The sequence below is a fragment of the Erythrolamprus reginae genome, chromosome 2 (genome assembly GCF_031021105.1).
Source record: "Erythrolamprus reginae isolate rEryReg1 chromosome 2, rEryReg1.hap1, whole genome shotgun sequence".
Lineage (NCBI taxonomy): Eukaryota > Metazoa > Chordata > Lepidosauria > Squamata > Dipsadidae > Erythrolamprus > Erythrolamprus reginae.
In genome coordinates this window covers 5297814-5315170 of record NC_091951.1, presented here as the reverse complement: position 1 = coordinate 5315170, position 17357 = coordinate 5297814, and the positions used below count along the sequence as shown (strand labels likewise).

At 49.0% G+C, this 17357-nt stretch overlaps 1 protein-coding gene across 1 annotated transcript; it reads left to right on the top strand.

The window, feature by feature from the left end:
• The first annotated feature begins 3307 nt into the window (after window positions 1-3307).
• LOC139162931 (H-2 class II histocompatibility antigen, E-S beta chain-like) lies at window positions 3308-15442 on the top strand. Its single transcript, XM_070743848.1, has 6 exons — window positions 3308-3575; window positions 4686-4961; window positions 8542-8823; window positions 8976-9089; window positions 14072-14095; window positions 15079-15442. Exons 1-6 carry the CDS (start codon window positions 3308-3310, stop codon window positions 15090-15092), a joined length of 978 nt encoding a protein of 325 aa, XP_070599949.1. The 3' UTR covers window positions 15093-15442.
• Window positions 15443-17357: the final 1915 nt, after the last annotated feature.

Genomic DNA, 17357 nt, shown 5'->3' with positions numbered 1-17357 from the left:
GAAAGGGGCTGCCCCACCTGGAGACTCAGCCATGGGGCGGAGGAGGAGAGTCCCTGAGCTGCCCTGATGAAGAATCCAGGCTTGTTGCCTGCTGGATCCTGGCCAGTTCCTCAGTTCCGCTTCAGAGGAGCCCAACGCTTCAGGCTGTGGAATCGAAGCCCAAGCTCCTCTGCAGCTGTTGTGGGTTGCAGAAAGAAGAGCTGCTCTGTGTGAGTGTGTGTGTGTGTGTGTAATGGGGGTGTCAGGGCGAACTCAGAGAAAATCAAAAGTCTTGCAGGGGAAAACATGGAAAGGGCCTAGAAGTTCTGCTTTGAATAGGAGAGTGATGGGCGTCCCACCAGAATCTCTCTGGATCTGGGGCCCATTTTGTGTGACTGGGTGTGTGGAAACACACAATTGTGGGGCAGGTTCGGACTCTGCCTCCTCCTTCAGCTGCAGGTGGAGACCCAGTTCTGTCCTGCTGAGGCCAGTGCTCTGCCAGGGCGGAGTTTACCCCTCCAGCCCCCTCCCCATCCCAGGAAAGGATTGAGGCCATCTCAGGATACAGGCCCTGTGGGACATCTGCCTGCTGCAGCCGGGAGAGGGTTGGGGCTCTGAGCCCTGCCTGATCTGGTGTTTCATCCTCAGCCCTGAACATCTGGCAGCTGCCCAGCCTCCCCTGCCCTCACCTGGCTGAGAGATCCACCTGGCAAGCCTGAGGATGGGAGACCACCAGGAGGCATCTGGGCTTCTACATAGGCTGAAACTCCTCCAAGACAAGGAGGGGGAAGCTTCAGGCCCTCCTCGAACTCGCCTCCCTCAAAAGATCCACTTCCCATTCCTCTTTTAGCCTTGTCTGATCTTCCTGAAACTCTCCACCTCCCCCCTTGCTTAGTTCCTGCTGTCTGGAAGACCTTGTTGGAGCCCAATTCTCCTTGTCTACAAAGAGAAGGTTAAGTGGTGTGGAAACCGTAGAGGGGGCCCACTTGGGCAGTGGTTCTCAACCCCTTTGGGGGGGGTCAAATGACCGTTTCGCAGGGGTCACCTAAGACCATGAGAAAAGACAAAGTTCCCCTGGTGTTATGAACTATAGCTTCTATTCTGGCGCTTTGGAGCATATTTTTACAATCTGAGCAATCAGGCGTTTACAGTGGGGGTGTCCCTCCCTCTGACCTTCCTGCCAATCAGCTTAAAGCTCTGTTGAGAGAATTGGTGCTAGGCTTATGATTGGGGTCACCAGAACATGAGGAGCTTTATTAAGGGGTCATGACATTAGAAAGGTTGAGAACCACTGCACTAGGGGGTCTCACCTTCCTAGGTCCTTGCCCCCACCTCTACACCCAGGAGCCCTGTAGCCTTTCCCGCTTTCTTGAGACTCAGGAAACAATTGGGGGTCTCCAAGCTCCCCCTCCCTGTTTGGCATCAGGAGGGGGGAAAGGCTGCCCACGCAGAGCAGGGTAGGAAACTGGGGGTGGGAGAAAGCGGGGAGGGGGCGGAGGAAGGAAGTGTGAGGGAGGAGGGAGGGGGAGGGGGAAGAGCGACAGCTCCTCTGAAGTCTATTTCTCACTTCCAGCAGTCGAACATCGGGCCCAGCCAATGGAAAATGGAGGTTTGGGAGCGTCATCCGTCTCCAGGCAGAGGATCCACCGCTGGGTCCATTGGAAGAGATGTTAGTTCTAATTTCCGACAGTAAACAATCATATAAGCTGGAGCCAATTAACAAAGCTCAATTCACAACAAATGATTTCTAGCCGTCTGTCATATCAGAAACAAGCAGCAAATATTGGTTTCCTCAGCAACAATTATACAGTAGCAAAACCAATTCATAATAAAAGGAAATAGCCAATAATAGTTTGATTCATATACCTTCATATAATCCTTCACTATAATGGTAAATAATGAAGTCCCCAGAATTTCTATTAAAATTCCTGGTTCTTTTTATAAATTATAAATTTATTGTTTGCTTTGATATACTGTCCATCCATCCATCGATCCTTCCTAAATAATACTGACACCTTTTCCAAGGAAGAAAATCTGTTCGGATCCTCCAAAACATCGTATCCGTGAATATGGATTATTTTTTTTATTCTCCTTTTGTCAAAATGTTTCCTTCAATGGACACCCAGAAGACCGAAGGATCGTGTGGGAGGGTTGATTCTCAGCAGTTGATTTCTCCCCACATAAATTCCCCTTTTTCTCTCTGGATCCTCGCGGTCAAAATGCGGAGTTTCCGGGGAAAGACCCAAAGACCCAGGAAGGGAGAATCCGCCTCCTTCCTGACGCAAAGCGGGACTCAGAGGGCGGATTCCGTGAAGTGGCTGTTGTAGAGACGGTGAGTATTTACACAGAGAAGAAACAAAAACTGCAATTTCACTTTGTATTTTATTCTGCGGGGAGAAAGTTTTCTTCCTCTCTTTTTCCCTTTCATCCCCCACTTTCTTTCCCTTTCCCGTTTCCTTCCCACTTTCATTTTCTCTTTTCCGCCCTTCTAGTCCGAGTGAAAGAATCACCAGTGGGAGACTGTGTGTTTTGGGGGCAAAAACCGCCCCCCGATTCCCCTCGAGATCTGCGGAATCCAAAGGCGAAATTCCTCCCCCAATGTCCCTCGGGGTCTTTCTCTGCTGAAAGGGGCGAGGGTTGTGCCTGGTGGCGAAGGGGGGGAAGTTCTCCCAGGAAAGGAGCGGGAAGCGGGGAAGAAGCGGCCAGACTGGATCCCGGGATCTGCTTTGGCAGGAAAAGGGAATTCACACCCCCCCCATCCACCGGAAGAAAGAGGGAGTTTCCTACACGATCGGGGTTGAGGCGCTTCGTCCAGACGTTGTGAGCGAGGGAGACGCGTGTTTGAAGGAAGGGAAGCGCCGTTTTCTTCCTGCCCGGACTGCCAGCGGAGGGTTTTCCTGGCTTCCCTTCGGGATGGGGGAGGCTGTGACCCCCGAGTTCCAGCCATCCATGAGGCATCGCCTCCCCCCTTGTCACCCGGGGCAGCTGCGGGGGGCTCCTTCCTTCCAGGCTGAGCGGGTGGGGGGAGCCCAGAAGGATCCTACGAGCTCCGCTCCGGAACCCCTCGGCCCTTCGGGAGTCTCCGCAGCTCCAGCCTGGGCGCCCTCTGGGCACTGGGGGAACCCAAAGGGCATCCAGTCCGCCCCTCCAGGCGCCCAGAGAACGGGAGAGTGGGGGAGGGTTATGGAGCCGGCATGAAGGAGCCCCCTAGAATGTAGCCCCCCCCCCAAGACTGAGCACGTCCCCCTCCCCTTCCCTCCGCTCCTCTCTCGGCTTCGGACTATCTCCTGTATCGGGCGAAGTCAAGGGAGACTCTACCCGAAGACCGATGACGCTACAAGAGGGAGAATTCTCATTGGTCTTGCTCCTTCTTGACACGCCCAATGCCGAAGTCGGAGGAAAACTCCTCCCCCCCTCAATCCAGACCCCCCCCCCCGATTCCGCCTCTGGGGCTGGGAGCCTCCGCGCCTCTCGTCTCTCTCGGTCGGGCGCTGGTGGAGCCGCCTCATCCATGGCTTTGGTGGGGGTCCCGCTGGTGCTGCTGGTGGGGGCGCTGGCCCGGATCCCCGGAAGCGGAGGGGGGAAGGAGAGCCCCGGTAAGGAGAGGGGTGGGCGGGGGAGGAGGGGGGGGGGAGAAGGTTTATGGGTCTCCAGAGCCTCCAACAGCCTTGATCTCTGCGTGGTCTCCTCCCCCTTCCTCCCCACATGCCCCCCCATGAGGAAGGAGAGGGACCCCCGTTCCCCGAGTGTAGCCGAGGGGGGGAGTCGCAGCCGGGGCCCTCCCTCGCCCCTCCCCTCCCAGCGTCTGGGTCGGAGGGGGCTGCAGGGAAAGAGGAAGGGAAGGGAAAGCGGGCAACTGAAGCATTTTCAGCCCTGAATCCACAGGAGGGAAAAGACGCATTTGCGCAAAAGGATTTTGGCTTTTTTAGAAACTTCCGTTTTTCTTCTGACTCTTAAAATTGAGGCTTTGGAGGTCAGGCAAGAGGGGAGCGTCGGTCCCTTCTGGCGAGACCCTGAATTTGGGGAGGAGCCCATGAACCCTCCCAACCCCCATAATCCCCCCCGCTCTATGGGGACTTGGAAGGGAGGGGTAGGGGGGAGGATCTGGGGGGCTCTGAGTGGCTCCTCCCAAACTGGCTCCCCGTTGTGAGGGGGGCTGGAGACCCTCCCTTTGAGAGACTCTTAGGAGCTGCTGCAGGAGTTTTTTGGGGGGAGGGGAAAGAGGTGGGATCCCCGAGAATCCGTCAAAGGTGAACTAAGGTTTGGGGGGGGGACAAAAGTTGGTGCGACCCATGGAAGTTGGGGGTTGAAGGGCTGGAAGACTCCAGAAGAGTCAGTCTAGATGTCCTCCTTGTGCCCCCGCTCCCCCCCCCAATGGAAGAGAGAGAGAGGGAGGGGAGATGAGCTTCCCTCCAGCCGAGAGCCCCTCCCCCATCCTTCAGGTCGCTTTCGATCCAGCCTTTTCCCTCCTCCCCTCCCCCTTTCTTCCCTCCCCCCTCTGCAGACCCACACACACAAGTCTTCTCCCCTCTCTAAGTCTGAGAGGGTTCCCTTTCCCTCCTCCAGGGGGCATCCCCCACCAGTCTCTCCTCCCCTCCCCTCCTTCCATGGGACTCTCCTCCTCCACCACCAGCGGCTGGGAACGATGGGTCCTGGGATCCCTCCTGACAGCCTTCATCCTCCTTCTCCCCCCCCCCCCTTCGCAGCCCATTTCCTGCACCAGGCGAAGGCCGAGTGCCGCTTCCTCAATGGGACGCAGCGGGTCAGGTTCCTGGAGAGGCACATCTACGACCGGCAGGAGTTTCTCCGCTTCGACAGCGACCGCGGGGAGTTCGAGGCCGTCACGGAGTTGGGGAAGGCGGATGCGGACGAGTGGAACAGAGACAAGCAGCACCTGCAGTCCATGAAGGCCCAAGTGGATCTCTTCTGCCGGTACAACTACGGGGTGTACAAGGGGGAGGACCGTGTGATTGGCCGGAGAGGTGAGTCTGGAGGGTAGAGAGATTTTGGGGAGGGGATCCTGCCCCCCTTTCCCTTCCCATTCCAAGAGGGGTTCAGGCCTCTGAGAGGAATCTCCAAATAGAATCCACGGAAGCCACTTGTGGTCTCCTTTCTCTGCCTTTTTCTTCTTCATTCCGAGTCATTTCCACTCCAACATCTTTTAAATCAATAAATAAGCCACTGTGAAATAAATAAATGTATAAAATTAAATAAGCAAATTAAACCTAGAAATAAATAAATAAAAACTGATTAAATGGAAACTGAAACAAAAAATGATAAAATAATTTAATTTAATTTAAAATTATAAATGAAATAAAAAATAATAAAATAAAGTAAAATAAGTATTAAAATAATAATCTGAATAAATAATAAACTAAATAATTACAATAAATAAAGTATAAACAAGTCTGCAGGGAGGGGCGGCATACAAATCTAATAAATAAATAAAATAATATAATAAATAACTGATATGTAAAAAATAAATAAATAACAATAAATAAATAAAAATATGATAGGGGAACATAAAATGTATTTTGGACTCCTGCTGTTTTCAATTGAGACGTCTTTTATTTGTCTATTAAATTGAATTCCTGGAAGGGCGGAGGGAGAAAGTAGGTATTTAAAAAGAAAGAAAAAAAAATATTTTCCCCATCCAATTAAAATCTCCAGTAACTCCCATCTGGCCAAATTGGATCCTCAAAATCTTCACACCGCAGTCTTGAAAATAAGGATGTTTGTGGAATAGGCTATAAAAATAAAAATGTAAAAATGCCAAATTTCAGCTTTTGAATTTCCACTGATTTAAAATCTGATCCTTCTGTTTTCTTGTTCAAAGACATTTTTTCTCATCCACAATTTGCATTTCTCGTTTTTTTAAAGAAAGGCCATGCCACTGCCTTCTTTTTTTAGCAATTCCACAAAGGCCTTTAAGGTCCCCAGATACAAATGGGATCAGCCTGGAAAATTCAACAACCCACACCTGAAATGTTGTTATTTGTCTGCAACCCGACCAGATCCCAGGTTGGAACAATGGGATCGTTTACAAAACAAATGAACAAATGTTGGGGTAATATACCAAAATTAAAAGTGTGGTTTCATTTTTAACAAGATCCCAGGAATCCTCAGACCCGTGCTGTGTCTGTCCTTTCCATCTTCTGCATTATTTCTTTCCACGTCCACCACATCTGGCAGAAAGTCTCTTCCACCTCTGGGCATTTCCAGCATTTATCCCTGTCAGACTTGCCTCTTTCGAGAATTCTTTTTTGGAGACTGCAACCAGGCCCGCCAATAGGCCAGTATTACTGCTACTGGTGTCAGGGGCCCGGCCAAATTGAAAAATGTGGGGGCCAAGCGATTGAAGAAGACCGGTAACACCTGGGAAGGGATAAATATAAGCATTGGCAAGGTTAAGAAGTATGCTGGTGAGTTGGAGTGCTAAGGAAGCTAATTGGATTCAGTATCGGGACCAGAAAAATCCGGAAATAGATGGCAGAGGCTGCTCGTGAATGGTGGCATAAAAGAAGTTTGGATCAGAGCTAATTTGGTATACATTTTGATTATGGTGTTAGGTTTTTTTCGAAATTGTTCCCTTCTAAGTGTGAGGAAAAGATGTGTTGCTTTGGAGTTGACATGTTTTTTGGAGCCATCTCACCATTTTAGATTCGAGAAGCAAACACCATCCTGGATTCGAAAAGCAAGCATTGTGCAAAGTGGGAAGATTTGAATATGCAAAGGAGAAGCAGTGTAGAGCTACTATCTAAGGACTTGTCCACAGAACAACTACATCATATTTTGAGACTTGTGCGGAGAAGATCTGAAGCGGGAGTTTGTTATTTTACATTTTACATTCTACATTATGTTAAATGCATACACAGTAACATCTCACAGCATGTTTAATAGATATGATAACATCCTAGGAAAAGAAGAAGAAAGAAGAAAAGAGAAAGAAAAGGTGTTGTTCTTAGAGCCACACATGCTATTTGTTAAGAGACATTATACATTACACATTTAAAAGCTTAAATATATTAAGTTATCGAACTTAATAGTAGGTACATCTATGAGAAAAAAATCTTGGATTTTTTGCACATTTGCTTCATAATATGGATTTGATGATACATGAGGGTATGTTCTTTTTTATAAAGCAATTTAAAATTTTTGCAAACTTTGGAAAATGCTATAAGGAGATAGGTGGAGAGGTTAATGAGAAGAAGAGGGAAGGGGTTTTTTGCTCTTACCTCCTCTTTCTCTTCTTTTTTCTTGCAGTGTGCTTTTCTTTTTCTTTTTTTTCTTTTCATCCTGTTGTGTCTTTACATTCATAGTTACCTCATCTACTTAGTGTAATTTTCTATTTTCTCTTTATATCTCTTTGTGTTCTTATTTGTTTATAGATTTAATTCTATTTTTTAAACTTTCTTATTTTTAATTTTTTATATAAAGGAATTAGTAATTAGGTTTGTAATTGGATTAATTCGGCAATATTTGATGATCCTGTTTGCTTTGGTTTTTCTCCCCTTTGATTATGCTACCACAAGATGTTTTCAATTTTTTTAGGGGTATTTTTTAATAGGCGCTAATTATCTGTAAAGGGTTGACTTTTTTTTACACCTATGGTGGAGTTTACGTATAGTTTTAAACATTATTGCATATAATTTATCTTCTGGTTATCTGTTATTTATTGGTATTATTGTGAAAACAAATATTTTTCTAGTGTGGTGCAGCAGTATTTTGTCTTTATCCTTTTTGCCATCTTATTGCTGCTTGTAATATTGTTGATGGCAAAATTAATAATATTTTGTTAATTTGGTGTATTTGCACTGTTCTGGTTATTTATTTATTTATATGTATGTAACATGTTGATGTGACTTGAATATATTTTCTGTGTTATTAACACATTGGTCAAAAACTGAGAGGCCACCGAAGAGACATTTGGAATCAGCACGGCTTTACTAAAGCTGAATATATGACAGAACTGGTGGCCCTAGCAGCTGCACTTTATAATGTTATATTTGTTATATGTTATGTTGTCTAGTAAATATTTGTATATGTTTACAGTTCACTGTGCTTTCCTTTATGATGTCATATTTGCACTATAGTAATAAACATACTTGACCAAAAGATTTAACAAAATGATTCATATTATTAATCTGTCAAACAAGTGTACCTTGTTGTTGTAGTGGCAGGGTTTAAATTATTTTTGTGAAAGGTAAATTTAATACATAATTGGTATGTTGCAAAATAGTTTTAAAATGGTGGGGGGGGGCAGACACTTAGGCTGTATGGGGCCCCAAAATTCCTGATGGCGGCCCTGACTGCAACTGATTCCAGTCACAAAAAAATTAAACTTTTAAAAATTTATTTTATTTATTTATTTTAATTAGATTTGTATGCCCTCTTTCAGGATCCCTTTCGATTTCTTGCTGCAATTTATTTTGGAAGATGACTCAAAACACGGAATATATTTTCAGGAGTAAAAAGGGATCTTGGCCTGAACCAACAAACTGGGTCTTCTGTTCTGGGCCCTCCTGTGTCTCTCATGTGCCTCCTTCTCCTCCCTCTCTCCAGCCAAGCCCACCGTCAATATCTCTCCCATCAAGATGGACCCAACTTCCCCCAACACCATCCTCCTCTGCACAATGACGGGCTTTTACCCCATGGAGATCGAGGTCCAGTGGCTGAAAAACGGCCAACTGGAGAAGGAGGGCGTGGCCTTTGGGGAGGAGCTCCAGAATGGAGACTGGACCTACCAGCTCCAAGTGATGCTGGAGACCCAGCCCCAGCGGGGGGACGTCTATACTTGCAAGGTGGAGCACGCCAGCCTAGAGGCCCCCATCACCATCCAGTGGGGTAAGTCCCTCCACTCCCACCCCTCCTGGAACCTGTCCTGCCCTGAGAAGGGGGAGAGACCTTCTCTGTGGTGGGGGGAGCCAGAATGGACCCTCCTGGGGGAAGGTGGGCCCGATCCTCCTGCTCAGGTGAGGCTCCTTCTCCTTCCCCAGAGCCCCGTTCCTCCCGCTCTGCCAGGGCCAAAATCTGGACGGGGATTATGGGGGCTGTGATAGGAGTGGCCTTCCTGGCTGTGGGGCTCTTCTCCTACCTGAAGGCCAAGAAAGGTGAGTCTGTGGGGCTGGAGGAGAGGTTGTGGGGAGGGGATCATCTAGGGGAGGCCTCTGATCAAACTTAGCGGGTGGCCAAGAGAGTCCCCTTGAGAAATATTTTGGGGAACGTGTTGTATCCTGGAATGGCTACCTTGTAACGCTGTAAATAGTTTGTTCCTCTTTTCCAGCGCTGTCTGAGCCCAAGCAGGAAGTCGCTCCTGATTGGCTCAGACGCGGCCGGCTCTCGCTTTGGCGGGAACCGCAAAAGTATAAAAGAAGCGGTTTCTCCCTGCAGAGCCAGTCGGTACTCGCTGAACTGTCACTTTACCTTGCTGAGCTGTCACTTGTTCTCTGAGCTGAATAAAAGTACCGATTGCTCAAAACCCTGTCTCTGGGTCTACTTCACTGGCGACGAACGAACGGAAGAACTTCGCGTGCAACATGGACAAAATCCAGATCGGCCAGGCTCCAGAACTCTTCGATTCCGAGAAAATGACATGGGACGAGTACATGGCCACCTTCGAGATATTCCTCGAGGCGGCGGGAATGCAGGACGCCGGAGCCGATCGCAGACGGGCTATTTTTCTCAACTACTGCGGCGCAGAGATCCGTAGACTTGCCCAAACTCTCACCGAGCCAGAACAAGCAAGAGCCACAGCGTGGGACGTCCTTCAACAGAAACTAGCGAGCCATTTTAAACCAACCAGACCAGCCATGGTTTACCGGCATCAATTTCACATGATGGCTCAGAGAGAAACCGAGTCAATCAGCCAATTCACAACGCGGCTTCGAACGGTACTTGCTCAATGCAAGTTTCAAGACCCGGAAGCTCGCCTTACCGACGCCTTGGTTTTCGGCATGAAGAACAACTCGGTGAGAAACAAACTCCTCACCGAAGAAGAGCCGACGCTACAAACCGTAATTAAATTAGCACAAACCGCGGAAGCAGCCGACGCAGCGGCAAGAGAATTAAAGGAGCACGGAAGGCGAGAAATCATTGCCAAAATCAACGCCGAGTCTCCCAGCGCCGAGGGAACAGACGACCTCAGCCAGCCGACTAGAAACGGGGACAACTGCCTCCTCCTGCAAGACCAGCCGAGACATCCTAGAGCTACTCACCCAGCCCCCTGCGCGGGCTGCCGGGGAAATCACCAGCGCCATCGATGCCCCTTCCGAGACGCTACTTGCCACCGTTGCAACCGGAGAGGCCACATCGCCATCGCATGCAGAGCAACGGCACCAGAAGAAACGTTTGCCACACAACAATACCAGCGACCTCAAAACCAACCCCCCCAATCGCGGGAAAGGAGACCGTTCCGCAGCTCGGGTCAAAGGAACTACTCAAGCGCTAACCGCGACTACAATAGAGGTAACTCTAAATTTTCCGTGAATAACACGGCAACCAAAAAGGGGGCTAAAATTGTTATCTCATTGTTACTAAATAACCAGCCTTGCTCAATGGAGCTGGATACGGGCTCGAGATATACCATCATGCCCTGGGAAAAATTTAAACTATACATGCCTAATGTGTCTAAGGCTGACTTAACTCAAACCTCATTGGTGATCAGAGACTTCCAAGGGGGGGTAATCTCGGTCCTGGGAACAGCAAATGTACCTATTGCCTTTAAGAATGTGAAATGTACCCTTCCCATGCTTATTGTGACGGGGGCCAAACACTCCCTGCTGGGTCTAGCGTGGATGGAACCGTTGGGGATCGAAATTTCGGGTGTGTGTAATGTAAACTGTGATAATATGCCTAACTTTGTGAAAGAGTTCCCTGAAGTGTTCAGCCCCACCTTGGGATTGTATAAGGGACCCCCTATATCTTTCTCTATCGACCCAAAGGTCCCACCGGTCAGACTGAAACCTCGCAGGGTTCCCCTTCCGCTTCTCCCCAAGCTGGACATGCAGCTGGACAAACTCATTAGTCAAGGTATTTTGGTCCCTGTGGAACAGGGGCCATGGGAAACTCCCATAGTGACACCATTGAAGCCAGATGGCTCTTTAAGAGTTTGCGCTGATTACAAATCAACCTTGAATAAGGCACTCCAACACCACCCCTACCCCATCCCGGTCGTGCAACAACTCTTACACTCCCTGGGGGAGGGAAAAAGGTTCGCAAAGATCGACCTGGCCCAGGCTTACCAGCAGCTTCCGGTCGATGAACAAACAGCAAACGCCCAAACGATTGTAACACACAGGGGGGCTTTCAAATGCACGAGGTTACAGTTTGGGGTAAGCATAGCCCCAGGAATATTCCAGAGCATCATGGAACGCCTATTGTCAGGGGTAAATGGGGCAATTCCATATTTTGATGACATCTTAATTGCAGGGGAAAACCAGGGGCAAGTGAACAAAAGAATAAGGGAAGTACTTAAGAGGCTACAGGACAAAGGGTTACGAATCAAGCCTGATAAATGTGTCTAGGGAACTGACAGTGTTGAATTCCTTGGGTATAAAATAGATAAGGAAGGTATCCACCCCACAACAGAGAAGCTGAGAGCAATTAGAGAAGCCCCAGAGCCACAAGATAAGAATGAGTTGCAGGCATTTTTGGGCCTCCTTAATTTTTATTCCGTTTTTTTAAAGCAGAAGGCAACAGTAGCAGAGCCTCTCCATCGTTTACTCCAGAAGGAAGCCCGCTGGACATGGGGGAAAACTGAACGTGAAGCTTTTTCTCAAATAAAAAATTTAATAACTTCTAAAAGTGTAGTAGTCCAATATAGTGCTTCACTACCCATTAGGCTCACGTGCGACGCTTCGCCGTACGGCATAGGAGGAGTCTTAGCTCACGTTCTACCGAATAAGACAGAGGCCCCAATAGCATTCTTTTCAAGAACCATGACCAGCACAGAGAGGAATTATAGCCAGTTAGACAAGGAGGCTCTAGCATTAGTGGCAGGGGTAAAGAAGTTTCACAATTACATTTTTGGGAGAAGCTTTGAGCTAGTCACTGACCACAAACCCCTACTAGGCCTGCTAGCCCCCAACAAGCCCACTCCACCTTTTATGTCTCCAAGACTAATCAGATGGGCCCTTTTCCTCTCAGGGTATCAGTATGAGCTCACCCACAAGGGGGGGAAGGAAATCAATCATGCAGACGGCCTCAGCAGATGCCCCATAGCAGACTTGGTAGAAGACCCTGTTCCTGCCACAGATGTGCTAATGATAGAACTCGAGGAAAACCCACTAACCACAGCAAAAGAGGTAGCTGCACACACGCAGCAAGACCAAATCCTTAAACAAGTGGTGAACTGTGTTCTAAAGGGATGGCAAAATGATATTGTTAAACCTGAATTGTGTGATTTTAAGAACAAAAGGCTTGAATTATCATATGTAAAAGGTTGTTTGCTGTGGGGGGATAGAGTGATCATCCCCAAACGCCTAAGGGAAAAGGTACTCAAAATGTTACACGTGGGCCATCCTGGGATTGTCAGGATGAAGAGCCTAGCAAGGGGGCATTTATGGTGGCCAGGGCTTGATGCTGATATTGAAAGTTGGGTTTCAAAGTGTGACCCGTGCCAAGAGTCTAGGCCCAGTCCCCCCAAAACAACTCCGGCTGAGTGGGAACAGCCTGCTGGCCCTTGGTCTAGGATCCACATTGATTTTGCTGGCCCAGTGGGGTCTCAGTACTTCCTAATAGTGGTTGATGCTTTCTCCAAATGGTTGGAAATAATAGCAATGAACAACATAACCACAAGTGCCACTATCAAGGTATTGAGCAGACTGTTTGCATCCCATGGTTGCCCTGATCTATTAGTGTCTGACAATGGACCACAACTAACAGCCAGGCAATTCGAATTATTCCTAGATGGCCTAGGGGTCAGACATGCCCTCATCTCGCCTTACTCGCCCTGGGCTAACGGGTTGGCAGAACGTTACGTAAGGGTGGCAAAGGAGGCATTGCACAGGTCAGGCCCTGGAGATGTGCAACAGAACTTGGACCAATTCTTATTAACCCAGCACATTACCCCTAACTCGCACACACATGTAAGCCCTGCAGAGTTATTGATGGGGAGAAAGTTGAGGTCACCATTAGACAGGTTAAACCCAAGGTTCTGTGTGAATAATAACCAAATGTGCATGAAACCAGAAAGAGAAATGTATTTGGGTCAAAATGTATATGTAAAATGCTTTGATGGAAATGTAAACTGGATGAAGGGAATTATTGTTAAGCAAAACGCACCCAAGACTTATATTGTTAAACTGGAGGATGGTCGTTTGTGGAAACGACACATAGACCACATTCGGAAACGAACTGAAAACCAATTGCAACAACCCGCTGACTCGGACTCTCCCCCTTCAACAGACTTTTGTACATTGCCCGAACTAAGAAACACGCAAAGAGACTTATCGGGCCAGGGGGAACCATCCAGCGACGCCGAGCCATCCTCGTCCTCCGAGGCCTTCGTTGGGCCCGCCAGGCCAAGTCCGCCGCACCGGGAGAGCAGCGGCGAGCCATCCTCCACAGTCAGTGGCGAAGGAGAAAATGGACTGCGCAGGTCAGCGCGAGAGCCTCGAAGGCCTCACCGATTGGACGACTTCGTCACGTGGCTTTCTTGATGGATGAGTCCAACTATGAGGGGAGGGGTGTTGTATCCTGGAATGGCTACCTTGTAACGCTGTAAATAGTTTGTTCCTCTTTTCCAGCGCTGTCTGAGCCCAAGCAGGAAGTCGCTCCTGATTGGCTCAGACGCGGCCGGCTCTCGCTTTGGCGGGAACCGCAAAAGTATAAAAGAAGCGGTTTCTCCCTGCAGAGCCAGTCGGTACTCGCTGAACTGTCACTTTACCTTGCTGAGCTGTCACTTGTTCTCTGAGCTGAATAAAAGTACCGATTGCTCAAAACCCTGTCTCTGGGTCTACTTCAGAACGTCTCTTCTTGGAGGGTTTATTAAGGGAAGATTGTGCAAACTATTATGGGCTATTGATGGGGGAGGGGGTCCCTCTCAGTCCTCCAGCCCATAAAGGGTCATGATTGGCTCTTTTTCTCCTTCCAGCAATTCCCATCCAACCACCTGCAGGTGAGTTTCTCCTCTTCCTCCTCTCAGCCCCTCCTATAAGTTATAATTATTTTTGTTTAATTTCTCAATTGTTCCTTTCTGTAAAGAAAACATGCCTGAACAATATCTCTTTGCTGTGGATACAGCAAAATTTTTGGAGTTTGGGCAGCTTTTCCTTACAGAGACCTGAAAAAGTATTGCAATCAAAAACAAAAACACAGACAAATGCTTAAAATCTTACCCATAATTTTTCCATGTTTTGGGAAAATGAAAAAGGGAAGGGAAGGAGGGGGGCCCCCATTCCTTCCCTTTCCTCCCTCGGGGAAGGAGCACCCCAGCATTTTGGAAGCAGGCCACCCCTTCTTTTAGGCTCACTGGGGTGGGGGGAGAGGTTCCTGAGGATATTCAGGCATGGGGACAAATTCCACCCCGTGGCTGTTTTAAAAGGGGTGAATCCCACACTACTCTGCACTGTGGGATTGGAGGCCACGTCAGCCAATGGCAGGAGATCTGTCCAGCTGAACTGCTGATAATTAACATAGCATCTTCTCATGTTCTATCATTGAGTTTGCTCGTTCTACAGCTCCATCCGTCCTCAGATGGTAGGTGGTGCTAAGCCCTTGAGATGGCCCTTCTTAACTAAATGGACTCCCTCCAAACTTCACCGTGAACTGGACCCTCCCTCCCCACTCGGTCCCAGATGATCTTTCTTGGCACCCCATGCAGACCCTTGGCAGGCTGTTCTTCCTGACCCTCCCCCTCTTCTCCTTGTGACAATTCACACAATTTCTGGCCATGTGACCCCAGGCTTTGCTGCCACCCCCCCATCTTAGCCCCATAGTCCTTGTTCACATGAAGAATCCCAGCCTTTTGCTCCCTGGAATGGGCGGATTCTCTCTCTGTCTTTCTCTGCCTGTGGGGGCTGAAAGGGAAGAAAAATATGTTATTTGCAGTAAAAGTTTCTCCTTATATTCTGATTTTCTTCCCCTTCTATTTTCCTGCAGCACTCGTGAATTAATCCTGCTGTCAACCTTCGCTATAATTCTGCATCATTTCTACGCTTGGTTACCAATAGTTACGGGGAGGGGTCTTGGGTAATGGGGGGGAGTATGCAGGAGACCCTGTGAAGTGGAATAGGTTTCGTCTTCCTTGAAACCAGGTGACCTGAAGGAGACCGTTAGAAGTTACATTCCATAAATGTGAGGTGGGTGGAAGATGCCTCCACTTGATGGTCATGGACACTAGGGATTGGCCAATCTCCAGAGGGGGTGTGTGTCAAAAGGGGGTTTGATATACGCAGGTATCGCACCTTTTTCTCCAGTTTTTGCTTTAACCTTGACTGCTTTCAGTTCTGGTTTATGATAAATTCTCTTTTGAACCTTGAAAAGGACTCTGAGTTTTATTTTTCCTAAATACTGACTGTAGCAGCTGACAACTGATCTCCGATGCAAAAGGATTTATTTTTATTTCTTTAGTCGCTGATGACTCTTTGTCCTGTTTGCAAACTGTGAAAAATGGAGGCAGAAGGTGGCAAGTTGGGGGGAGGAGGAGAATGGCTGCGTGGACCTTCTCTTGCTGAGGAAAGGTGAGGGAGGAGTGGAGACCATGTAGACTGTCCCCAGGGATGTTGGGCAGACCTGTCAGTCAAGCCTCCTCATGTCTCCTGGCTTTGAACCCACAGCAGCTTCATCTACATTATTCTTCCTATGAATCCCTACCCTTCCCTTCGCTTTGCTGTGAAAGAATAAACTTCAGATGTGGGAAAACCCTGGAATCCTTCGTTTCTTCCTCCTCTTCGTCCTCTTCCCTGCCCCCACAGGAGGCCCCTTCCTCCGCTCCCTCTGGATCAACCATCCCGGCTACTTCGGGTCCAAAGCCAGAACTGATGTGGGAGGAGGGGGGCAGATACAGGAAGGGGGAGGGGCTGGACCCACTTGCTCTGCTCCCCACCAAGGCCCCCTTTGAGGAGCAGAATGCCAGAAGGGACGGTCCTTCCTCGGCAATTGTGGGGAGCTATAGGAGGCACATGAGACTCCCCCTGCGTTCACCCAGCCATTTGAGCCATTTCTCTTCTTCCCAACTGGAGGGTCCTGTCCCATTTTATCAGCTAGTGCCCCCCTCCTTCCATCAGAAGCCATTCCTGGAGCAGAAGATGTTTGACACAGAGGGGAGGGAGGGGTCTCCATGGTGCTGTCTTGAGTGGGAGACGCCTTCCTTCTCTCCAGCATCCCTCTCACGGGGGTCCTCGGAAGGGCTCAACGGGTGGACAAAAAGGCTAAATTCTCCTCCAAATGTCCCCTCGGTGGTCTCCTCTGCCTGGAGACAGACGATGCTTCCAAAACTGTGTTTTTCATTGGTTGGGCCCAACTTTTTAGAAGTCAGAAATAGAATTCTGAAGCGCTGCCTCTCCCCCCTTGATTTCCCTTGCCCCCTCTCCCTCCTCGCTCCCTCGCTTTCCCCCTCCCTCCTTGCTCTTGCTCCCATGTCCCTTTTTCCATTTCCTCCCCCTCCCTCTCCTACCTCCCTTCTCCCACTTCCTCCCTCCCCCTTCCTTTTCCCTCTCCCAGCTCCCACTTGCTCTTCCTTACTCCCCCCTCTCCTGGCTGCAGCAGGCAGACATCCCACAGGGCCTGTATCCTGCGATGGCCTCAGTCTTTTCCTGGGGTGGGGGAGAGGGCTCGAGGGGTCAAATCCCCCCTAGCCCAGCACCGACCTCAGAAGGACAGAACTGGGTCCCCACTTGAGCAGAAGGAAGAGGTGTTCAAACCTGCCCAACAATTGTGTGTCTGCACACACCCAGTCACACAAAATGGGCCCCAGATCCAGAGAGACTCTGGTGGGACATCCATCGCTCTCCTGATCAAAGCAGAACTTCTGGGCTCTTTTCATGTTTCCCCCTGCGAGATTTTGATTTTCTCTAAGTTTTTCCGGACACCCACACTACACCCACCCACTAACACACACACACACACACACACACACTCACACAGAGGCTCTTATTTCTGCAACCCACAACAGATGTAGAGGCGCTTGGGCTTCGCTTCCCCAGCCTGAAGCCTTGGGCTCCTCCGAAGCGGAACTGAGGAACTGGCCAGTATCCAGCAGGCAACTAGCCTGGATTCTTCATCAGGGCAGCTCAGGGACTCTCCTCCTCCGCCCCATAGCTGAGTCTCCAGGTGGGGCAGCCCCTTTGTCCTGTTACCCACTGGAAGTATTCCTTGAGTTATAGCATTTCATTTAGTGACTGCTCAAAGTTTCAATGGCTCTGAAAAAGGGACCTTAT

Excerpts from the sequence above, each read along its gene's own strand:
- LOC139162931 (XM_070743848.1), top strand. The coding sequence starts at position 3,308 with ATGACGCTACAAGAGGGAGAATTCTCATTGGTCTTGCTCCTTCTTGAC. Across the intron at positions 3,576-4,685 it reads AGGGGGGAAGGAGAGCCCCG|CCCATTTCCTGCACCAGGCG; the intron begins GTAAGGAGAGGG and ends CCCCCTTCGCAG. Across the intron at positions 9,090-14,071 it reads CTACCTGAAGGCCAAGAAAG|CAATTCCCATCCAACCACCT; the intron begins GTGAGTCTGTGG and ends TTCTCCTTCCAG.